Source organism: Euphorbia lathyris, chromosome 2 (genome assembly GCF_963576675.1).
Source record: "Euphorbia lathyris chromosome 2, ddEupLath1.1, whole genome shotgun sequence".
Taxonomy (NCBI): Eukaryota; Viridiplantae; Streptophyta; class Magnoliopsida; order Malpighiales; family Euphorbiaceae; genus Euphorbia; species Euphorbia lathyris.
The window spans coordinates 85,921,555-85,947,993 of NC_088911.1; the positions used below are offsets into that span (position 1 = coordinate 85,921,555).

The 26,439-nt window shown below is 36.0% G+C and overlaps 1 protein-coding gene and 1 long non-coding RNA gene across 2 annotated transcripts; both read left to right on the plus strand.

Moving 5' to 3' along the window:
• Window positions 1-14,082: 14,082 nt before the first annotated feature.
• On the plus strand, window positions 14,083-16,202 carry LOC136218817 (uncharacterized). Its single transcript, XR_010683942.1, has 5 exons — window positions 14,083-14,407; window positions 14,890-14,960; window positions 15,130-15,250; window positions 15,593-15,654; window positions 15,738-16,202. It is a non-coding gene; the product is annotated as an uncharacterized lncRNA (long non-coding RNA).
• Window positions 16,203-20,735: 4,533 nt separating this feature from the next.
• On the plus strand, window positions 20,736-25,706 carry LOC136218818 (transcription elongation factor 1 homolog). The gene is made up of 4 exons (XM_066005934.1): window positions 20,736-20,867; window positions 21,417-21,542; window positions 24,081-24,151; window positions 25,366-25,706. Exons 2-4 carry the CDS (start codon window positions 21,430-21,432, stop codon window positions 25,464-25,466), a joined length of 285 nt encoding a protein of 94 aa, XP_065862006.1. The 5' UTR covers window positions 20,736-20,867; window positions 21,417-21,429; the 3' UTR covers window positions 25,467-25,706.
• Window positions 25,707-26,439: the final 733 nt, after the last annotated feature.

Here is a 26,439-nt window from a genome sequence, read left to right on the forward strand (position 1 = left end):
CTTGTTGTTTCATTATGTGTTGAGCTCTGTGCAGTTGATATTTCATAACCTGCAAAGCCAATTCCCTATCTTTAAGTAATTGATCCACCGATTCAATACTAGAGTCTCCCGAAAAATATGGAATGTGTAGGGGAGGAGGAATGCCATATACAGCTTCAAATGGAGTTATCTGTGTAGCTGTATGGTAATTGGTATTGTACCACCATTCAACTAATGACAACCACCATTCCCATTGCTTAGGATTGCCATGAGTCATGCATTGGAGATAAGTTTCAAGGCACATATTGACCACTTATGTCTACCCATCGGTTTGGGGGTGGTAAGCTGAAGACTTCATCAATTCCACTCCCTGCAATTTAAAAAGTTATGTCCAAAAGGAACTGAGGAATACAGGATCCCTGTCACTCACAATAGATGTAGGAAGTCCATGCAACTTGAATATGTTGTTAAAAAACAGCTGAGCTATGGATTGGGTAGTGTATGGATGACCCAGGCTAAAAAAATGAGTGTATTTACTCAATCTATCCACAACCACCATGATTACCTCCTTGCCATTTGACTTTGGTAATCCTTCCACGAAATCCATGCTGATGTCAGTCCAAATGTTGCTTGGAATTGGCAGGGGATGAAGCAAACCAGGGTAGCTTGCATTGTCATACTTGCAAGTCTGGCAAGTCACACAAGCTCTAATGTAGTTTTTGACGTCCTTATCCATCCCCTTCCAATAAAATAAGAACTGAAGCCTTTTAAGTGTAGCCTGAACTCCAGATTGACCTCCTACTGCTGAATCATGCATCAGTTGCAGCAACTTTTGTATAAGAACTAAGCTGTCCCCTACCACCAATCTGCCTTTTCTCCTTAACAATGATCCCTGCCACGTATAAGGCCCCTCAAGTCTTGTTCCTTCCTGTAACTCCTTAATTGATCTGCTGTAATTTAAAATCTGCTCTTCAACTAGATTCTATTTCAAGCAATAAACTTCCATCTGGTGTGGAGATTGTTAGAGCAGCAAACTTAGCTATTGGCAATCTAGATAAGGCATCATCAACTATATTCTCTTTTCCCTTCTTATAACTAATCTCAAAATCATAACGAAAAAGTTTAGCTATGTATTTTTGCTGATGAGAGGTAGTAATCCTTTGCTCTAATATGAATTTCAGGCTTCTGTGATCAGTTTTAATCTTAAACTTCCTATGTGCCACATAGTGATCCCATCTCCTCACTGCATAAACTACTACCGGAAGTTCTTTTTCATAAACGGACAAGGACTGATGTCTAGGTGCTAATGACTTACTAATGTAAGCTATAAGATGATTGTCCTGCATCAACACAGCTCCAATGCCCACTTCACATGCATCAGTTTCAATGACGAACTATTTTCCTGGGGAGGGTAAGGCCAAAACAGGGGCAGAAGTAAGGGCTGCCTTAAGTAAAAGAAAGGCTTTTGTAGCTGCTTCCCCCCCAATGAAAACCATCTTTCTTAAGCAAAACTGTCAATGGCTTGCTAATTACTCCACACTGCTTAATAAACCTCTTGTAGTATATGTTTTAAGAAAAAGGACACATGTTCAATTAAACGAGCTTGAGGGGATCGCTAAGTAAAACACCTCACCATAGGTAGTTCACTCATTTCACACAATTTTGGTGGCTAAAGTGTTTACTCTCGGCTTATGTTCTTGCTTAGGATTACGTTGATTTTGCACGTTCATCCGAGTTCCTCTACTATGCTATATGACTCCGATGATATCAAAAACAGCCTCGAATTGGGGTTGTAATGTGGTTAGAGGGTTAAAGGTACAACAAGGGTTATAGTTCTAGCGCTAGAAAAACAAAGTTAAAATGGCTTTAGCAAATACGAAGTGACTGAGCTTTTTATTCATTATTATTATTATTATTTTTTTTTCTTGAGACGTTTTGATTTTAAGAACCGGGGAATGAAGTTCTCCCCTTTTTGTTCGTCTCTTCTCTTTTCTTTTCCCTTTTTTTTTTCTGTTTTTCTCTTTTTTTTTTAGTTCGGGATTAAAATCCCGAACAGCCTGTGTCGGCCGGCGAGCAGGGCGTCAGTGCCCTGCTCGCCCGAGCTAGGGCGTTTTTTTTAAGAACGAGTATGGGGTGCAAAGCTTGACAATATAATAAAAATACAAATTAAAAACTAACAACCAAATTTAACCAAAACAAAAAGAAAAGAAGAATGCACAAATAATTGTTCAAGCTTTGAATTTAAACCGAGGAGAACTCGATTTCTCCCCCTTACTCAATCCTTTCTCAGGATCTTTGGATTCTTCTCCGTTGTGCTTGGGAGAGAACCCTGTGGCCTTTCCTTCCTGTCCCTATTGATCTGGGCTACCTGATTGCTCAGATCCTTGCAGAAAGCTTCATTGTTGGCAAGCCTAGCCGAGATCTCCTTTAAGAGAGTAACCACCTCGTCAGATTCCTTAGGAGGTTGCATTGACCCTTGGTTCTGCTGTTGATATGGGGGCATGCCAAGCCCCTGCTCTCTATGTTCCTGAACAAAACCGCTGGGAGGTCGAAGCACATTCTGATTTGAATTCCCGTAAGATAGGTTCGGGTGCTGAGGCCTCCTATAGTTGTTGTTGTTGTAGGAGTTGTGGTTGTTGGGGTTGTAGTTGTTATAGTTCTGGTTGTACCTCGGTTGCCCCCCAACATAATTGACCATTTCCACCCTATCTCCAGCGAAAGGGCTCCCTGTCTGACAGTCCTTTCCATGGTGGTCGCCGCCACAGTGCACACAGGTGGGAGGTTGGCTGAATTTAGCCAACAGGACGTCCATCTTCCTACTTATATCTGCAACACTTGGATTTTATTCTTATTCTTCCACAGCAAACACCCGCTGCCTTATGGGGCCAGCGAGTTTCTCCTCTTGCCACTGCACGCTCTTCCTAGCCAGCTCGTTAATCATATCATACGCCTCTGTTGCCGTCTTCCTAAACAAATCTCCACCCGCTGCGGAGTCTACAATAGCCCTGTTGGTGGGTGTCAATCCCTGATAGAAGACGCTCACCAATTGATGCTTGGGTATGTCATGATGAGGGCACATGCGCAGCATTTTTCTGAATCGGGTCCAAGATGTGTGGAGCGCTTCGTGCTCGGGTTGGTGGAAGGATGTGATCTCACCCCTGAGCATTATTGTCTTCGAGGGAGGAAAGTAGTAGGACAATAATTCCTTCTCCAATCCTGCCCAAGTCGTGATTGATCCGGGCTCCAGTGTTCTTAGCCATTCCAAAGCTTTCCCAGTTAGAGAAAATGGGAACAACTTCAGCCTAGCAGCATCTTGGGGAACACCATTTGTTCTCGCAGTGTCTGCGCACATTAGGAAGCGATCCAGATGATCATTCGGGCTCTCATGTGCTTCCCCTCCAAACAATCCGGTCTGTTGGATCAAGTGAATTATACCGGACTTGATTTCGTATGTATTGGCCGGAATATTTGGAGCGGCAATGCTGGACAAATGCTGGTGTCGGTGTGGTGCCAGGATCTCACTCATCAGACGAGTGTCATTTTCTGGCCCGGTGTTCTCAGTGTTCCGTTCATTGTCAATCATCTTGATAGGCTCGATGATCTCATCTTGCTTCAGTTTTCCAATCTGTTTGCTCCTGCGAAGAGTACGTTCAAGTTCAGGGTTAAGAGGGACACACGGTATTCTTGCTGATCTTGTAGGCATATGCTGAGAAGAGATAAATACAAGAAATAAATGAAAGCAGAAATTTTTCCTATGAAAGAAAATTATACACATCATACAAGGTCGCACAGTTTTATACAAGTATTTCTATTGGTTTATATTGACAGATATAGATTGATGTACATGGTACAGACTAGTAGAGATAATAAGTATGTATAAGTATGAATCAGAATATGAACAAACATAGATATAAGAATGAACAAGTATAAAAAGGTATAAACAGGCACATACAGATAAGTATAGATGAATTTAACAAATACAAATATACGTTTATATAAACAAGTATAAATAAGAATAGGTATGAACAACTACGCTTGTTGTGAGAAAACACGATAGATATAAACAAGTGTTGAGCGATTTCCGCAAGTGCACGGTTTCGCTTGTAGTAATAAAAATATCGATCCCACAGGGATACGTTTTTTTAACGAAAAACTTATTTTTGAATTTATTAATTTCGAACTTGTTAGATTTACTATTAATTGTAAATGAAAAGTGAAATTTGTCTAATTGAATTTAGGAAAAAAAAATTGTTTAATTGAGTTTGAGGACTTTGAGTATTTGAAAATGCTGGAATAAGATTTTATATTTAGAATAAATCGATTGTTAGAAGGATCTTCTGATTTAGGGATGAATTTTACAAAACAGGAACATTTAGAACTTTTAGAAAAATAATGAATGTATTCATTTGCATTAAGCAAAGAAAACAACTTAAACTTTGTATCAATTATGATGATGAAATAAATGACGGAACCTCTAATTAATTGGCTTTGAACGCGACAAAACCCTTTCGGGATAGTTGCCCTTACTCAAATTAAAACTCTTTCGAGATGATAATTTGCCTAAGTGTTCAACAAAGTTTCCTTGTAATGATTTTGAATTTAACTACGTATTAATGAAAACACCAGCCTCACTTATATTGGATTGGTTACCATAAGTGCTGCATAACGATTTGTCGAATAGAACAGACTTTATTAGATGAAAAATAAATTGATACAAGTTTACAGAGAACATGGAGCATCGAGTTCTTCGAGGGCGTGCAAGTGAACGGCTGATCAGTCCTTTCCTTGGGTTTCCTTAGAGGTTGTCAGGCTCAGGGGCGAACACTCTACTCAATCTTCTCGCTGTAACTTCGTAATAGGGATTCGGTCGACCACTACCATGATGCAAACTAAAACTGGAACAATGTCTAAACGCTACTGAGTTGTAATTAAACTATAAACAATATGTGTACCTCATCTTGTTTTGTACAGAATCTAATTTCTAACTCTCGAATTGTTTTTACTTAGAACTTAGACATTAGTTCTACGCTCTGATTCTATATCTATATTACATAACATTACATTGCTTTTTTCTCAACATCAACTCTTTATTTATAGATGTTGAAGGGTTGTGATTGAAGTGATGTATCCTTTGTGAAAAATTGTATCCGTTGGTTAAGAGTCGTGTCCGTTGTAAAAGGACGTCTTTATCCACTTGAACGAACGCGTTTCTTGGATTTCAACATGTGTTAAATGCATTTGGCAAAATTTCTGCACTTACCGAGGATAGGAATCCTCGGCCGTGAATGGGGGAGCATTAAGTTGAACGTTGGACGAAGGGAGGAAATATGAACCACGCGTGTCGCGGCCGCGGGTGGGGGATTCGCTGTCGCGGCACGGTGAGTTTTCCAAGAAAGAGAATTCTTGGTTCAGTTCTCCGATATTCAGAGAGATAGAATTTGTCGGAATATTTTGATCTTAGAACCAGAAAAAAAAGCAAGTCGGAGTTTGAAAAATGAGAAAATCTACTAAAACTTAATAAATTACTAAAATTCAAATTAAACTCACTTTTTCTAAATAATGGGGATTTTGTCCGGATCCTCCTTTTCTTCCGAAAAAAGGGAAGAAGAAGGAATATCTTTCGAAACCATTTCTTTGCTTTCGTTTGTGTCCTCGACTTGGTGCTTTCGATTTACGTCGTCTTTGACTCCTTTTGTAGGGTTTTTCTTCTGTTTTAGATCATTTTTCGTTCCTATTTGGATTTTACCAAATATTTAGGTACCTTGCAAGAAAGAAAGATATTGGAGAGTAAAATTAATCTAAGCAGATATAAACAACACAGATTTGTAAAAAAAATGATGTAAATGTTAATGATATTTTAGGTATATTTTGGGCTTAACAACAAGTATAAAAAGGTCATATATACTTAGGTATGAATAGACAAGTATTTGTATATACAAGTATAAATAATATAACAAGTATAGATGATATAAACAAAGATATTTACAATGAATGCCTAAACTAACAAATCCACCTTTGGTTCGATATTGCAGAAGAAATAAATCCCCGGCAACGGCGCCAAAAACTTGATGCGCCTCACGACGTTGTCGGTACCGCAAGGCTCACTAAGGGATAAGTGTACCCCGTCGTTATCAAGTAATAAAATCTGGAAAGTCCAGGTATCCAATCCACAGGACTTATTTACCACAAGTATCGAATTACTTGGTCTCAGGTGTTATCTAGGCTTTGTGGGTTTTGAGTTTGTTTGTTTAAGTTAATCTACTCCTAGGTTGAAATATACTACTCCTAGCTAAGTTATCTAATTCTAGCTAAGTTATTCTACGCCTAATTAAGTTAAACTACTCCTAATTAAGTTATACTACTCCTAGGCGATCTTTCACTAATGCAATTACCCGAAGGGACATGGTGTGAACGATAATAATGAAGTTAGGTTATTAGTTCTATTGATTAAAAACCTAATCTAAGTCACTTGTATTCAAGGCGATTAACCCTACTTACCCTCCTGAAGTTCCTAGTGCGTGATTCCCTTGTAAGGCCGAAACTAGGTCTAAGGCTCAGCAATTTGGGCTTAATCAACTAAGAGGTCGTCAATCTCCTAGGCTCTGACTAGGTCAAATTCAGCTCGCAATATGTGCCTACTAGATTTTGGGGCTTTTGAATGAGTTAAACCAATTGAATAAAGCGTAAGACAGAGATTAAACAATTAAGCATAGAACAAAATAAGAGCTAAAATATTATTAAAGATGAAGAATAATATCACAGGATACAATTAGCCTAGGATTCATAGACTATATCAAAGAGTACAAACAAGGAAAGGTAAAAGGAGATACGAAAATCCCTTTCAAGGAACCCGTCTACTCTGCAATCGGCTTCCTAGGTCTTAAGGACGGACCTTGAATATTCCTCGAGAACAGCTTTGAAGGAGCTTCAATGGAGGTCGAAGAAGATGGAGGAGATGGAGAGGAAAATCAAGGGGAAAGCTAAAGTAATTTACAATTAATGAAAGATGTCTAATTTACATTGGAAAAATCTTATTTATAGGCGTGGCTCGGGCCCTTTTGATGACCTATTTCGTGTCCTTATGCAGGTAGGAAGTCGTGGGGCCGATCGTGAAGTCGTGGGGGCGAAATTGGTCTTTTTGACCAATTCCCGCAGGTCTGCTCGCCGAGCAGGGCGAGCTGCTCGCCCGAGCAGGCCTCTGAGGGCCTGCTCGGCGAGCAGGCACAGCCTGCTCGGCGAGCTGGCCTAAATAGGCCAGTTCGTCGAGCAGTCTTGCCCGATACGCCCCCACGCGGTCGCCGAATGCCAACAATTTCGTCTTTTGTCCGAACTTATCCCTGCGCATGCATAAAAACTCCAGATAACATTAGTCCAAAGGCTAAATTGACCCGCCAATCGCTTATTTTGAGCAAATGCTTCATTCAGTGCGACTTTTGGCGGATCAATTAGCTTCAAAAGATAACAGAATTATAATACGTATGCCATTTTGGCCGTATTTGCCTAAATTGATCATAAAATGAGCCTAAACAACGAAAAGTAAGTAAAACGTTTCCAATTTCTAACTAACTCACACAAAAGCATTTAAATGCGAGAATTGCTCGCTTATTAACTAAATAACGCTAAAACCCGTCCTAAAACCGTACCCAAAGATAGGGGTTTTTGACCCCTATCAGTATACTGCTAAACCCAAAAATCCTCTCAACTGTTTAATGTTAACAGGTGTTGGCCAATTAGAGACAGCCTCAATCTTCTTTGGATCAGTATAGACCCCACCCCTTTGAATAACATGACCCAAATAGTCTACTGAATCACTACCAAAGGTGCATTTACTCCTCTTAGCTAACAACTGGTGCTCTTGCAGCTTAACAAAGACAGCTCTAAGGTGTTGAATGTGTGACTCCATATCAGGACTGGACACCAATATATCATCAAAGAAAACTAACACATATTTCCTCAAATAAGGCCTAAAAATGTCAGTCATAAGACTCTGAAATGTCGATGGGGCATTGGTTAAACCAAACGGCATAACTACAAATTCATAATGGCCCTCATGAGTCCTAAAAGTAGTTTTGTGGATATCATTTGGACACATTCTAATCTGATAATAGCCAGAGGTGAGATCAATCTTAGTAAAAACTGTTGCATTATGCAATTCATCGAACAATTCCTCAATATTTAGTATAGGAAACCTATCCTTATATGTCTTACTATTCAACTCTCTGTAATCAATACACATTCTCCAAGTATTATCCTTTTTCTTTACTAAAACCACTGGGGAAGAATAAGGGCTAACACTGTGTTGAATGGTACCATTGTCAAGCAGTTCTTGTACCATCTTTTCAACAATATCTTTTTATAAAAAAGAGTGTTTATAGGGGCGTATGTTAACTAGGGTAGCACCCTCAATAAGAGGAATTTTGTGGTCATGGCCTCTTTTTGGTGGCAGGGTAGTTATTTTATTGAAAAGGAATTGAAATTCATCAAGTAAGGGCTGCAATGCTTCAAGCACTATATCAATATTTGTTGGTTCTGTTTTGACTTGTTGTATTTGGGCTAGGAAGGCAATATGGCCATGGTTGAGCATTCTTATCATATTACTTTCAGACATGAACTTGACTGTAGTGTTTGTTAAGCCCTGTAATGTATGCTTAGACCCATTCAATTCAAAAGTCATGGACAGAGATTTGAAATTCCATACAATGTCACCAAGTGTAAACAACCATTCTATACCTAAAACCAATTCACAACCCCTAAGGTCATTACCAAAAAATTAGCTATGAACTCATGTCCCTGCATACTCCAGCAAAATTTCTCACACACATAGCTACATATAAGTACTTGACCATTAGCAACTGTAATTCTAATGGGCTCAACCTGCTTCAACACACAACCCAGACCCTTAGCAATTGTAAGATCAAGGAAGTTGAAAGTGCTACCTGAATCCAAAAGGATGTGTAGAGTTTTCTTTTTATGAGTACCTTTAAGCCTCATTGTCTATGGAACCAAAGAGTGTAATCCTCCCATGGCATACAAAGAAATAGTTGGGATTTCCATTGATCCCTCTGCCAACTCCTCATCTCCAACTTCTTCATCAGGGCATTCCTGAACCATGATGGTATGCAGGAACTTCTTTTTACATTGATGACCAGGGACAAATTTCTCATCGCACCAGAAGCAAAGATTCTTGGCTCGTTTATCCGCTAATTATGCCTCTGTTGGTCTCCTTGCTTTGGGTTGAAATGGTGGTTTTGGTGTTTGAAAAATTGGGGGTTTATTATAAGCTTGGTTGGTGGATAAACGTTTGGCATTTGGTGTGGGTAATAGTGTTGGTTTCTGGGTAGAGGTAGTTGCAAATGGTGAAGTCTAAGCTGTGGTGGTCCTGTTTTGTTGAATCTTGCCTCCCTTTGTAGCGTTTAGATACGCATCTTGCATCCTGGCTAGTGCATAAGCCTGTTGCAATGTTTTGGGTCCTAACATCATCAAAGGATACCCTATCTCATCCTTTAGTCCGCTGAGAAAGCAACTAAGTATATTTTCCTCTGTTAAAGAAACCTTGTGTGAACAAATATCATACGATTCCATGTACTCCAATAGGGTTCCCGTCTGCACCAGACGCTTGAGATCAACCATAGGGTCCTCATAGATTCGTTCCCCAAACCTCCCTTTTACTGCTTTTACATAATCATCCCAAGGAGGATCATCAAGCCTTCCCCTGGTTTTTAAGTATGACTGGTGCCATTCTAGTGCTCTAACTTCCAAGTGGAGTGAGGTTAATTTTACCTTAGATTCAGGGGGAGTGTTGTCAATTTGGAAAAAACATTCACATCTGAACAATCAGCCCTCTAAATCAGCGCCATCGAACCTTGGGAAATCTATTTTAGCCCTCTACCTTCCATCTGAAAAAACATTCCATATTCGACTAGTGTATTCACGGAATTGCAATTTTCCATCTTGAACTTCTTCAAGGTCTCCTTTGTGAAGCCACTTTGACAAATGAATATTTCATCTTTATTCTAATTCATCCCAATGCCAAGATAATAGGACATCAGACCAATGTCAGTCATCTCAAATTCACGAGCCATTATCTTCTTGAAATCTTTAAACATTTGTGGATTATTCCATGTAAAGATAAGATCATCAACGTATAAACAAACCAACAACATATCTCCATCTTTCACTTTTGCATACAGGGCATATTCATGCGGGCATTTGACAAGATCGTTTTCTTGAAAATATTTGTCAATACGTCTATTCCAGTCTCGTGGTGCTTGTTTGAGACCATATAATATATTGTTCAATTTTAGCACTTTATCTTCTTGGCCTTTGACAACATACCCATGTGGTTGCTGGATATAAATTTCCTCCTCCAGATATCCATTCAAGAAAGCTGATTTTACATCCATTTGATGTATTTTTCACCCGTGTTGAGCAGCTACTGAGATCACAAGTCTTATGCTCTCCATTCTTGCAACAGGGGAGAACACTTCATTGTAGTCAATGCCAGATCATTGACTGAACCCTTTTGCCACCAGTTTAGTTTTATGCCTGACAAGTTCACCTTTAACATCCTTCTTTGCTTTGAACACCCATTCAGCACTGATGGGTTTTTGACAAGCTGTAAGGGAGGTCAACTCCCATGTTTTGTTCTTTTCAATCGCTCTGATCTCCTCTATCATGGCGTTTCTCCACTGTTCATCTTTCATGGCTTCTTCTACATCTATAGGTTCATTGTCAACAAAATGACAATAAAGAGTTAACTCATCACCAAGATTTCTTATTACGTCATAAAGATCTTCAACACGTTTGAACTTTTGAGGTATTTCTCTTGGACTCATGTCCTTCGAACTGTCTCTTGTAGTGGCATGTACTCTTGAACTGGATGTTGTGTTTTTGTCATGATTGGTTCCTTTTGATCATTGTTTTTATCCATACTGAAAGTATACAAAATGTAGTTCTGATCTTTATCGACACTCTAGTCCCACACCGTTTCTTCGTCAAAGGTGACATCCCCGCTGATGATGATTTTCTGAGTTTGTGGATCAAAGATTTTTAACCTTTCAAGTGTTCAGCGTTGCCCACGAAAAAGTATTTCTTGCTTTTACTATCTAGCTTCCTTCTTTCTTCATCTGGAACATGAACATGAGCGACACTTCCGAAAACACGCAAATGAGAAATACTGGGCTTTATTCCTCTCCATGCTTCTTGAGGTGTTTGATCCTAAACACTGACTACCAGAGATCTTTTCATTAGGTAGATATCACAATCTACTACTTTGGCCCATAACTCCTTTGGCAAATTTTTATTTTTCAACATGCTTTTCACATGTTTAGCACCGTCCGATTTTTCCTTTCAATGACACCAATTTGTTGAGGTGATCTCGAGACTGAAAGGAAATGACGAATTCCATGTTCATTAGATAATTGTTTGAATGGATTAGACATATATTCCCTGCCTCTATTTGATCTGATCGTCTTCATAAAACAACCACTTTCATTTTCGACGAGCGGTTTGAATTTCTTAAACGCTATGAAGACTTGAGATTTTTCCTTTAAAAAATACACCCAAGTTTTTCTACTATAATCATCAATGAAAAGTAGAAAATATTTATTTTTAGCTAGGGACATTGGAGCAAGTGGTCCACACATCTGTATGAACAAACTCGAGTGACGCCTTTGCTCTTGAGATAGACTCCTTTGGGCTCTGAATTGTTTTCCAACGAGACATCCTTCACATATATAATTGATGTGGCTGATCAATGGGAGGTAAGCCATTTACCATCTTCTTCTTACCCATCATTTTCAGTCCACCAAAGTTGAGCTGCCAAAGCCAAGGGGAACTCTTCACATATGCTTTCAGAAATTTGGCCACGTCCATCTGGATTTTAATTGTGAACATTCTATTTTTTGACATGGGTACTCGTGTAATTAACTCTTTTTTCTAATTCAATAGGAGCAGTTTTTGATCCTTCACATGAACTTCATAATTTTTCTCAAGTAATTATCCCAAACCCAAACTATTGCTTTTCATGTTTGGAATATAATAAACATTGTCAATAAACTGATGAGTGCCATTTTTCAACTGAATGACAATTGTTCCTCTATCGGTTCCAATTACAACATTACCACTGGCGGATTTATCGAGCTCCACGGACATCTTCTTGTCACCACACATAGTATAATTAATAATAATATTCATATTTTAATTAGTAAATATAATGTGATTATAGCACTAATTAAATCTAATTATTATCCTCAAAGAAATAAAAATTTTAATGGAATTAGAATTAGAATTATTAATTATATTTATATATTAGATTAGATTAGTAATTATCTTTTATTTATTTAATTAGTTAACCTAATATAATTAGAATACTAAGGGGGCGTTTGGTTTGGGGGTTTCAGGAAAGGGTAAGGGAAAGGGGAGGCTTCATTCCCTTTGTTGGTGTTTGTTTTGCTAATTAAATGATTCCCTTTGCCATTTTTTAGTTTTGGATTTACCCCTAACTCCTTTCCCACTTCTCCCTAAGGTTTTCTATTCCATTTCCCCTCTCTTTCTAACCTACACTCTTTATAAAATTCTACTTTACTCCCTATTTTATTTTTATTTTGGTCTCTATATTTTTTTTTATTTTTACATTTCTTTATCTTTAGATTAATTTCATTTTTGTTATATATTTTTAATTTTTTTACTCAAAAAAATATTTTTTGACTAAATTTTACTTTTTTTATTTTTGTTTAATCCTTATATTTTTTTTATTTATATTTTTTATCGCTAGATTAATCACTTTTGATCCTTATAATTATTTATTTTTACCTTTTTACCCTGAAAAATAATTTTGACCAAATTTTTTTCTTTTATCATATTATTCTGTTTTAATATTTATTTTTAATTATTTTAAAATAATTATTTTCTTTTTAAATATAATATTTATGCATTTTCTTTGATTAATTTTAATTTTTATGAACTTTATATTATTATCAATAAGGATAGCAAGTGAGTGACGTTTTGGATTATATATGAAGTTATTTCACGTTTTATGGAAACTATAGTAGAGTTGATTTTTTTTTTGGTAGGAGAGTTGAATTTTTTTTTGATTATATATGAAATTAAAAAAAATAGTTTTGATTCCCTATTTGAATCAAACATCCACAAAGGGAATAGGGTGGAATTGCATTCCCTTTCCTAAACATATCCAAACACATAGGGGTATGAATGCTCATTCCTTTCCTTTCATTTCCTTTAGTTTCCCTTTCTTGATTCCTTTTCTCTTACCCCTTGTGAACCAAACACCCCCTAATTAACTATTTTAACCTAATTGGATTAGGGAAGGAAAACAAAATAATATATATACACACACACGCACATACACACACCATATACACTAAGAATTTCGGCCAACACTTAATTTGGGGGCTAGAATTCTCTCTTGAACTTTACTCGAATAATTACATATCTCGTTCATTTGTATCTTAGTTCATGTGGATACCATTAGAGGCAATCTACACTTGGTTACTATTCAAGGTTGATTAAGAACGTGTTGATATCGGGTTGATCTAGTTCGTGAAAGGAGGTTGATAAATCTACATGGGTACTTCATTGCAACGGTAGATAGTTCTTCAAATAAGGTACATACGTTTAACCCTATTGGTATGAAATAATGATTAAAAGATCATTGGTTTAAAGGAAATAGACATGGAAAAATGATCATTTGCATCAACACATTTGCATCGGTCCTTCAAAAGTGCGATGCAAAAGCTCTATTTGCATCGACCCTTTATTTGGGGCCGATGCAAATGTCATGACATTTAGTATTTGCATCGGCCCTTAATAGGGACGATGCAAATAATTTTATTATTTGCATCGCCCATGTTAAAAGGGCAGCTGCAAATATCAATTGAATCATTTGCATTGGCCCCTTAAAAAGGACCGATGCAAATAATTGTATTATTTGCATCGGTCTCTTGAAACGACCAATGCAAATAAGTGTATTATTTGCATCGACCCTTTATAAGAGACCGATGCAATTGGTGTTAGTATAAATTTTAAAAAATTAATAAAATAGAAATGGGATATTTTGTAATTAATTAGGGCAAATTTATAAATAATGAAAAGTTAAGTATAAATTCATATTTTATTTTAGGGTTACCTTCTCATTTGCAGCGCCTCCATCTCCCTCTTCTCCTTCTCACAAGACCAAACCCAACTTTCCATGGCTACGCTTTCCACCGTCAGAATCTCAGATAGAGCTCACGCTATCGTTGCCCGGAGACTCTCGAATTTCATAAGAGATCAGAACAGAAACAGCTCGGAACAAATGCCGATTCTTAGAGACCGTCGATCTAAGTCTCTGAAAGCTCTAGACTTGAAATAGAGATGCTAATTTTCTGGAAAATGCAGTTTCGAGTGCCGCGAAGCCACCGGCGGCAAAGTGAGTAGATAAAACCCTAACTCCTTTTGAAGTTTGTTTCAAATATATAATAAGTTTTTGGATCTTATATGAATGGAACTGACTCTGTTTCTGAATCACTGAGGCTCCTTGTGTGTCTGAATCACTCAGGCTCGTTGTGTTCATGACGATCTCGTTGCTCTTACTGATTGCTAAATATTATTGTGTTTGTTTTTTTGACTTTTACTCGTCTACTAACACCTAATCATAGTTGCAGCTTCAAGCCTTAAACGAATAAATTCTGACTACTAACAAAGTGGTTAGAGCCTCAGTAATTTAACGTAGACATTTCAAGTTTTAGTTATTAGGAACAACCTGCTTAAACAGAATAACTCCCTCCTAATTAATTGCAAGAAAAAACTACTAACAAATTACTAAGTTCTAACTAGCTAGTAACTAATATTGCTGTTTATTTTGGTTTTAAATTTAGTTAAGCAAATAATATTAATGCTTTGGATGTGCAGATATGATCATATGGATATCAGTGGCGATTATGATATGCCTATTTATGGTGCAAAGACTTGGAACTGATAAAGTAGGATATTCTTTTGCTCCAATTATATGCGTATGATAAAGTAGTTTATATTTATCCATCATCTTATTATAAGTGATTGAGGCCAAATTCAGTAGCCTGCTGATAAACTCAGCTTATGGTGGTAGCATTGATGTTATTAGTCTGATCATAGTAGTATATATGTAATTAGGATCAAGTGCATCAGCAGACATAACAAGATGTCCCAAGTTACTGGATGGATCATCCAATTTTGTACTCACTTATGAAGACAAGGATGGGGATTGGATGCTTGTTGGAGATGTTCCTTGTGGGTATGTATCATTCATTTGACAAGCATCTTTTAATTTAACACATGTCGATTTTTTTTTGGCAAATAATTCCTAATGTGGAAAACCAAGGATATTAGTTCGAGCAAACACAATTGGAGCAGCAACCTGATTTGCTTATTATGAATTTATGATAGAAAAGGAATTGCCATAATGCAAGTTGCACGAAGTTTTAGTTGCATGCTTGTAGTTTTCTTTTATGAACTCTTGATAACTTAATGCTTCATTTTACTTCTCGAGTCTTTTTTTGTTCTTTGCATTTCTTAGCTTGATCTGGACATTAATTTTATTTTTCCCTTTCCCTTTCAATTTGGATTTTGTTTTCAGGATGTTTCTTGGATCTGTGTAGCGGCTTAGAGTCATGAGAACTTCAGAGGCAACTGGACTTGGTAAACAAACATGAAGTCCACATTTTTAATCAAAGATGAATCTGCATAACCAATCTAATTACGTTAAGTGAAATTTTATGTAGCACCAAGATTGCAAAAAAGGGATGGAAGACAGAGAAGGAAGCCTATGTAGAAACTTTCCCTTTAACTTAAAGTAAGAAGAAGAAAATCTATGGCTTGAAGAGTGAAGAAAGTGATATACAAAGGAGAGATTAGGAGACAATAATTAAAGCGCGTCTTGAAAACTAATATCTAGTTTTCTACAGCTTTATCTTGGTTCTTTTGGATTATTGAGTACCTATAGATTCATGTTGTAACTACGAAGGTTTGTTTGTTTATTCATGAAGGTTTGTTTGTTTATTCGTACATGAATCTATAGGTACTCAATGATTTCATTTGTAGTTTTTTTTGTTGGATCCTTATTTTTCAATTAATCTTTTGTTATCTTATTTCTACTTTCATGTAAATGAATATTATAAATATTCTATTCCTCTTTTTTTTTTTCACTGTGTGATATAGCATATTATTGATACCCTATAGAGCTCCATTCAATCCAAATTATTATATTTTAAATTAAAAAGCATCATTTGCATTAGCCCTTTTAAAGGGATGATGCAAATGAGACCGCATTTGCGTAGGCCTTTTAAAAGGACCGACGCAAATGAGACGCATTTGCATCAGCCCTTTTAAAGTGCCGACGCAAATGCTTCAGTCAATTGCATCGGCCAACGGCCGATGCAAATACATTTGCATCAAGAGCTTTTGCATCGGTCAATGGCCGATGCAAATGGCATTTTTTCCACTAGTGAGAAAAAATTATTTTCTGTTGCATCTACGTTTTTCTATTTCCTAACAGTTTCAACCCTTATACTTACTAACAATACGATCAGTGGCAACACCGCCAACTTTAGTTTCCAAAAGCGCAAACAGACATGGTTTGTGAAGCGTAAGCAAATATTTTAGGTGTAAACAAATATTCATGTTCGCCGCATCTCTGACATTCCAGAAAAAGAAATCTATAAGAAAGGGAAGAGTTAAAGAGAAGTCGTAATCAAGAAGCTGATCTAGCATTGGACACAGTCTTGCTCGAGCTAGTTTTAGTAGATTGACTCTTAAAATTTTAATCATGAGTCTTCTATCTATCGGCAACCTTCTTCATGCTTGTACTAGTCGACTAAGAAGAAGTTGCATTTTCCCTGCCAGATTTTGATCTGTATTGAAGCAGAAAGTTCAACTTCTTTAAGTATAGCCTTCGAATTGAGCATATTGGAAGCATGGCTTGAGTTTTCTAAGTCAATGTCTTCTATGATTATAGTGACTTCGTCATTGTTCTTCGAGACCATATTTGCATCAATGGCATTAAGAACTGTGAAATGAGATCCACTACTAGGGTTGTAATCGAGCCGAGCTTTGGCTTGCTGAGGTTCGGCTCGTCAGAAAATTGACAAGCTCAGCTTGAGCTCGAGCTTAATATTTTGTTCGTGAGCTGTTCATGAGTTGTTCGCGAGCTTGTTAACGAGATTTACTCACAAGCAGCCTATTAATTCAGTTCATGAACTTCGTTCACGAACAACTTATTAATTATATTGATTTGAAATTTCTTTAACACAAAACTACATAGTTTTGGAAGCTAAAAAACTAAATTTTACACAAAACTATGTTGTTTTACATTTCATCCTTTATAGAAATATTATTATTAACATAATAATTGAACCAAGCTTGCTCATGAGTGTGTTCATGGACATTATAATCGAGATTGCTCATGAGCTTGTTTATGAACCTATAATCGAGCATGCTCGCAATCTTTCGAGCCGAGCTTCACCGTGCCCAAGCTCGGCTCATTTATAAATCGAGCCGAACACTGAGCCATTCATGAGCGGCTCGACCCATTTATAGCCATATCCACTACTCCATTTGGTTCCAGAGTAAATATGTTTTGGGTTCTCCAAGTCCTATGCTAACACTCCGTCAAATTTGGGCAACATACTATTTTGTCTGCTACAATTTTGCCAGGTATGTTAGGGGACTTCTCATGCTTATTTGCTATTTTTGAATGCATTCGAACGGGTTTCATGACCATCATCCACAGTCCATAATCATTGGCACGATTTTGATCATATGGAACTTAATGACCATATAGTATTTGGTGATTAACCGTTAGATCCAAGTTTATTAGAAACTTATAGTAGAAATTCAAAGCTAAGGTTTAAATTTAATAAGTCTAGATCTAATAGTGAATGCCCAAATTCATTTGGTCATTAAGGTCTATGTGAACAATGTTGGTCATTGGCAATTGCATCCTTAATAACTAAATCAAGATTAGTTCTAGGATGACTATGATTTACTTCCTCTCCCTTTTCTTTAACCTGGTGAGGCAATTCTCTAGATAGTGACCATACATACCACAACCGTAACAAATGTTATTCAGTCCTTCATACTCGATGTAATGGATTTTATTCCCGAGTTTGTATTTAGAAAGAAAGGGTTTATTCAGGTTTATTTCAAAACAAACCCTTGCATATTTCCCCCTTTCCGCTGCCATATTTTTTTTGTCAACATGTGATACTATCCCAACCATCTCCCTAAGTTATATGAGGAACAATAAATTATAATATTCCATAGGTAAGTCTGGAAATTTCACCCAAGTGAGAATATTATTCACTTTGGAGTCATAATGGTCAAGATTCGGCTTCCAAGTTGAATGGAAAGAACATGATCAGAGATTAGGAATGGTCCTTCTAATGTAGTCTTCTGGTATTCGTTCTCATTTGAAAATTTGGCTATGTAAAAGTCATTGCCATATCAATTAGTGTTGCAATATTTTTCTTAATCCAAAAGAGTAGAATTTTTTTGTTGCAAGAAGTGGAAATCTACTCTCTTTTCAAGACCCTTAATGATCAGGGAAATATTCCATAGTTTCCATATGGCTTTTTTCTCAGAGGTAGACAGCATGATAGAGGGACATAATGGATCTTCCTCATCTTCCAATTCACCATCTGATTCAGGTTCAATACAATCTCGATGAGTAAACCCGTGAGGTTCCAGTAGAGACTCCATTACAGTATCAGAAGATTTTTGTTCAAGGACGATATTCTTTTTGTTGCTTGCAAATTAGTGATCGTGGTTGTTTCAGGCGGCACCGATGGAGGATCCTCAGTTAGGGCAAACATCGTTCTCTCCCAAGACTTGTTGTATTTACTAGATTATCCACAAGATTTTTATTAGATGTGTTTTATAATTTCAATTCTCCAATCACTTATATGTTTTAATTAAGTTAAAATTCAACTATTTTTACAATTCAATACCTATTTATTTTTAATATTTATTAAAAGGTTAAATGCATCATTGGTCACTGAACTTATATGGTTGTCTTAAAATAGTCACTCAACTTTTAGTTTTGCCTCAATTAGATCACTCTGACGATTTCATTGATTAAAAAGCATCGAAATGACGACATAGGTGACACATCAATATGAATCAACTCAGATCTCTGATCGAAACGATACATGGAGCTGGGCACAGTTCGGTCCAGTTCGGGGATTCAAGAATCTCCAGGATTGGATTGAACCTTGAAAATTCCTAAAAATGAATCTCTAGAATTGGATTGAAAATTCTGGTCCGGTCCGATTCGGAGATTCGGTTCCGATCCAATCCAGTACAGTTATTTGATGAGTCAAATAGTAAAATACCTAAACTTTTACCAAAAATAAATTAAAAATATAATTTACAAGATAATAAATATATAAAATTCTTAATCAAAATAAATAACATGTGTTTACAATACCAAATATTAATTTCAACCTAAATAAAGTAATTGGTGAACCGAGTTGCTAAAGAACAAATGGATAACATAGTTTCAAGATTAACAATTTTAACATCTTAATACACACAAATCTTAAGAAATGCACAATTTAAGCTAAATAACAACAAATTAAAGTACAATAGCAGAAAAAACTTGACCAGATTCTAACGAGTTAAAATTCAATAACAGAAATCAAAATTTGACTAAAGTCAAACACTACCAAATTAATTGATCTAAATTGTCATATGTACACAAATTTTAGGATTTAACCAACAACCAAAAGAAATAGTAGGAGAAACAATACCCGAAACTAAAATTGCAAATAATTAGATTTCGCTTTAGAGAGGAAATAGAGAAGATGATGTCAGAACTAGGATTTTAGAATAGGAAGAAAAAAGAATGAGAAACAGAGAGAATAGAGAGAAAAATATATAAGAAAAAAAAAGATTTCATTAACAAATTCCATAATCAATTAGTACAAGCTGGATCTCTTAAATAGGAAATGAGACAAGAAAAATACAGTTGGTCTAACAAATCATCACTCTAATAATTCTAACCTACCTTAAATAAGAATAGGAAATATAACCTATCTTAAATCACCCAAATAATTATAACCTACCTTAAATAAGAATAGAAAATACAACCTACCTTAAATAAAAATAGGAAATTCGACACTTCACTAAATAGAAAAAAATAAAACTTCATATATAAACTATAAATTTAATATGATAAATCTTCAGTTCTTTCAATCCATTTCGGTCCAATCCAATCCAATTTGGTTATCGGTCCAGTTTTGGATAATTTCAGTCCAGTTCGGTCCAGTTCCGTAACAAAAAGTCAACAATCTAGTTCGCTTCAGTTCTTTGAAAAAAGTCAACATTTTCGGTGCAATTCTGGATCTTTTTATTCGGATATTCGGTCCAATCCAGTTTCTCCACCCAGCCATACATCCATGTATGCGTCACCTGGCTATAGGGATGCAACTGGGACAGGGAATACTCGGGGCCCCGATGGGTCGGGGAATCCAGGGACGGGAAATTTTTATGGAAAAAATAAATAAAATTTAGTTTTTTTCATAAAAATAATCGACACATGGCTGTCACATTTCATTTCGATCAGAAATTTATATTGACTCATATTGACGTGTTACCTATATAATTATTCCGACATCTTTTAACCACTCGGTGTAACTACCTAATTGAGACAAATTGGAGTTGAGTGGTATCGTGACATCATTTTAAAACTCTAGGCACTTGATTTTCAGTTTAATATGATGTCGTTTTGATGAACTGTTGTGCCGGTTTGCGGCAAGGGACAGAAAATTCGGGGTTATAAAAGGTTTCCACCCTCAAATAAAGTTATCTTCTATCTCAATCGATAATTGGATATCGGTTTCTCTGGTCTCATTAAGGTACGATTCCATTTTAATTTGGGTTCTTGAATTAGGTTTTCTGTAACTCATCCTTCAAACTCGAATTCCTTCGTGATATTCAATTAATGATTACCATTTTTTAGAACTCCTGCCTTTTTTTTTCTAGGGTTTATCTGTATCTGCCTTGAATCGAGTTCATTTACTCCTAACAATGCATAATTGTCCTCCTTTTTGCGACTTTTCTTTCGAAGAACAGTTGTTTTCTGCGTGCTGTTTAAGATGATTATATGCTTACCTTACCGCCCTTAATATAGGTGTATTTCCCTCGACATCAAAATCTAATGAAATTAGGACATATTAAGTAATGCTTTTAGTTTATTCTATGATTATTGTAAGAAAGATGCCGATGGCATTGATTAGTTATGGCATTCATTAAATAGCAGAGTTAATGATGGCTTAGGTCTTGGATATATAATATCCTTGATAAATGGGTAGAATACTTTCTATAGTTTATATAGATGGTAATAGTAGTTTTCTTTAATGCTTGGTGGCAGATATGTACTGATGAGTTTGACTAATATGTCTCAGATTTGGTTGAGAAATGGGGAAAAGGAAGTCAAGGGCAAAGCCTCCACCTAAGAAGCGGATGGACAAGCTTGATACTGTTTTCAGTTGTCCTTTCTGCAACCATGGGACAAGTGTGGAATGTCGCCTGTAAGTTTTACCTAAATATGTGAAAAAACTATGTTGCTTTTTTTTTTTATAGATATATCACCTATTTTATTTTTTGGAGGTAGGGGGAGTGTGGGGTGTGGAATTTCCATTATTAGTCTTTTCATTATGATAAGGATAATGATTACATCTTTTTAGTTTCCAATTGAAATCATAGCTTTTAAAGGCATGCCTCAGGTTCACGGGGCCCTAGGTTTAGCACCTCAGAATGCCAAAGTTGGGCTCTGTTTCAAAGGCTCATGCCTATGCACGACTTTGTGTGCTTTTCGTTGTTATAAGAGGTGCGCCTCTTTAACTTAATAAACAAGGAAGATAAACAAATGAACAATAAAGAAAAAGAAAGAATGTTGTTGAAGACATTAAGGAAGAAAAAAGTACAAACATGAAATATGTAGAAGAAAAGAACTTGAAGTTGAAGATGAAGTTGGAAGTTGGAAATCATCGAAGATCAAACTATCAGGATGAGAACCTTGAAGATGAATTTGTTGATGTTGGTGATACTGAGAAGTGATAAATATGGAGACTCTTGATGAATAGTAGTTATTAGTTAACTTCGGATTTGGTTGAACTTTAGAATATATTATTGTGAATTATAATTATGGAAGCGTTGGAGTTAACTTGGGATTTATTGCATTGCATGTTATAATTTATGATTAAGATTAAGATTATGAATATGGTTTAGTATTTGTTTCACTTTAGAATTGAACACTTCCATAGTTATTAAAGGCGCGCCTAAGGCGCGCGGCGCACCAGGCGCAGGCCTTAGCGCCATGGCAGCCCCATGGCGAGGCGCAATCGCCATGGCGCGCGCCTGGTGCGCCATTGTGCGCCAAATGCAATTGCCAAAGGCGCACTAAGGCGCGCCTTGGCAGTTAGAGGCAGTTATGGGCAGTTTTTCTTATATATCTGGGATGGAGCACATGTTCTATTAACAAAAAGTATTAAAGAGGAGAGAGATTATATGTTTTAAACTAATTAGAAGACCAAGAGACAGAGTCATTTGAAGAGTTGAAGATGAACTCGTGTTTGAAAAATGATACTCTAACATGGGGTTTAGTTGGTAAGGCTGCTGGAGTTGAAGAGAGTGCATATAACACTAGAAGAGTAGGAAAAAAGGCTAAAGTATCATCTTCCAAGGATCGAGGAAAATCCCATGTAGTTGTTCGAGATGAGGAGGAAGAAGAAACTGAGTTTGTTGACGAGGATGAAGAGGATCAGTTTGATGATGATGCTTTAGACGAGGAGTGTGATAGTGATGATGAGGAGTGATGGATTTGGAGAGTTTTGATTAGGAGTAGAACTTAGGAATTAGTATTCAACTTTAAAGTTTGCTAATATGGGGTTTATTTTGCATTTTAAATTTATTTATGCTTAAGATATTCTCATGATTTAGTATTCATTGCATTTTTATGTTAGTTTTATAGTTTTATAATTTTTATTTTTGTAAGTGCGCCTTGTCTCGCTATGGCGCGCGCCATCGCCGTGCGCCATGCGCCAAGGCTCCAGGACCCCTTGCGCCTTAGTGCGCCATGCGCCTTTAATAACTATGAACACTTCTTAAATGTTAATTATTGTCATTCATGATTTAATATATTTTTTATTCTTTAGTGTGCCTTGTGTCGCTTAGGTGTGCGCTTAGGCTCCACTCCATACACCTTTAGTAACTATGTGTAGTTTAATGTGTAATATATAAATTTTTTGAAATAGAAAATCGGGAAGTATTTTTTGTATTTTTCTAATTATTGTTTAATTGTAAAAACCTACTTTAATTTGTTTTCTTATTGCAAAACACGAAAGATCAACACCAATAGAACCATATATATATATCATTTTTATTTTCAATTTCGATGCCTCGAGCTGTTGAAGTTATTTCCCACCTAGCTATTTTTCTGCCAATTTTTAAATCTGTTCATGAAGTATGACGAATCAATATTGGAACTCCCATTATTTAGCTTGAAGAAATTCTTTCAATTTATTTGCTTTGTCTGATTACTAATTTTTTAACTTTGATTTTTAAGTGGTGTTATGAAAACAAGCTAACAATTAGCAAGTAGTTTATAGTTATATTTTAATATTTTATTAATTTCAATTGTTGAATGGGATTATCTAACAAGCCTTAAACTAAAGTTGTCTTACAAATAAGATATTAATTGTTTGTATCTCAGTTGGTATATTTAGACAACGTAGAGGAGGGAGGTCTTAAATTTAATTCAAAAGTTAGTCTCTTCAAAAATTCCACAATTATAAAAAAATGGTCTTCAAATAACAAACCTATACCAATTGCATTCTGTATAACCCTTGCTACTCTTCTAAGGTTAGAGAAGGTGTGCTTTTTAGCTGGAATTATAAACGGATTATAGGAATCTTTAAATATGGGGATATGGTATTGATGTGGATAATTATTAATTAGTATAGGGATATGTTGGAAATGGTGTGGCATACCAGCAATATATTTACTTGTTTCGTCTATATACATAAATGGAAGGGTAATTTGTTTTCTTCACTTATCTATGGCTTCAGTGATATGAAGAATTTGATTGGTGAGGCTATATGTGGGATTTGTCAAGAGAGCTTTAGCACAACTATCACAGGTAAATATTTTCTTTCTTCTAGACTGAATTGTACAAATCAATATATGGATGCTTTAGAGTTTGTGAGGGCTTCCTATTGCAAAACGAGGGTACATCTGGAAGTTCTGAAATACCTATCTCTGTTGCTAGCTTTTATTGGCTGAAGTAATATCTGGGTTCAAACCTGTTTGAAGGAGAAGTTGTTGCTATATATATAACTATAACTATAGAATAAAGCATCCTGACCTGAGCCCTCCTCCCAACTAGGATAGCAAATGGGGCAGGGTAGGGATGGAGACTACTCCCCCATCCCCGTCCCCTCCTAGATGAGGAATCCCCATCCCTGTCTCCGTTGATGAAATGGGGACAAAATCGTCCCCGTCCTGATGGGGATCCAAAGTACTATGTCTTCCTTTCTCCCAATGCTCAATTCTTCGAGATTCGGGTCATCCACTTGTAGGCTACAAAATAAGTAATTATAAGTTCAAAAATATTAAAAGCTATATACATATATATATTATATATAGGGTAAATAATTTATTTAGCCCTTCACATATTTGAATAGAACAAAAGTTATATATTTTTCCCCCTCCTTACCCATGGGGATTCCTTGTCCTCGTTGGGGCGAATCCCCACCCCAGTTGCAACCCTACTCCCAACCAACCAAACTTTGCAGATTCTACACATAAAGCCTCTAAACTTTCAATTAGATGTATTAAACTCTTTGACTTTGTTAATTGGACACATTAAGCCCCCTTTGATTCCAATAAAAAATACATGCTTGCCCGAAAAAAAAAAGAAAAAAAAAATTTAAAAATTCGCCCCCAGGTAACTATCATGCCAGCTGTAAACTACACACAATCCCTTCCGGTATTTAGAGAGAGAAATAACTTGATGTGGCCATATGCTAGTATCTGATGTGGGCATTACTTTCTCCAAATGATGATGGTGATATGTAAAAATGACCATATCAAATCAGTTACTAATTTTAGCTGCACGTACTAACGAAATAGTTGCCCGAGGGAGTGGGAAAGAATGCTTTATATATATATAATTGGGGATTGAAGAGGGCGATTTGAATTCAATAACTCTTACCTCCACTTCGTGAAATAGTCTTTTGCTCTTTGTTGCAAGGAGTGGATATAAAAAAAGATACATGCATGATGAGATTATTTACATATATATATATAGACTATTGGAGTTGAACTAACTTTTTGTACATTGTGTTTTTGCAGCCTTAACTGAAGCCATAGACGTATATAGTGAGTGGATTGATGAATGTGAAAGGGTGAACAACCATGAAGATGATGGTGGTGGTTACCAAGCTGATGATTAAGTGAGTTGTATTCTGTTGTGTGGAGAAAATGTTGGTGGTTACTAAAACTAATGTTCAATTACAAAATACAGATATGTTATGTACAGTAACTAGTGGTCCATGATATACTTGATTCCTGTAACATGAAGGATGGATTATCAACTTCTAGCATATGTTTTCGGAGATTGTTATCTGCTTAATTCTTGTTTAAATTCTTATTTTCCTTTCGAAATGAGAGCAAGAATTATATTTTGGAATTCAGATTATTCAATGGCAGGTAGAAGAATGTTTAAATAAATAAAGTCACATAAGTTAGTGTCCTTTTTGAAACTAATTGTAAACTTCTGTCAGCTTGTTCAAGTTCTTTATGTTTTAGTTATGGTACATTTGATTTTTGTGCTCGTTCTTTATTTATTTTGGTGCATTTTGTTATTTGTACTGGATTTGTATACCTAGGCAAGTGTTGATTAGTTCGAAATATGATGTTGGATGCAAATAGCTTTTGTGCAATGATTATTTTATTTTGGATGCAAAGTCAAATTGATATAATTTATATATGCTTAAAAATGAAAATTTTGTGTATGTTCTGTTTTGATTTATTTTTATTATATTTGGGAAAGTCTTACAATTTAATTTTGCTCTTACCACACCTCTGTTGAGCTTCTTACAACCCTTAGGCCCCATTTGGTACGTTGTAATTCGATGTAACGTAATCAAAGTTGTAATGTAATCAAATGTGTAATGGAATGGAATCGTGATTACGATGTTTGGTTGGTAAATCTTAATAAAATTCATAAAATGCAATTATCATTACAATACGTATGTTTATATTAGTTAAATACAATTTTCATGTTTTTTTTGCACTTTTCGGATTTTCATGTTTTCTTCAAAAAAAAAAAATATTTTTCGTTGTTTTTCTCATTTTTGTTTTTTTTTCCGTTTTTTTCACTTCACATTTTTTCGTGTTTTTCATTTTTTTCTCTTTTTCATGTTT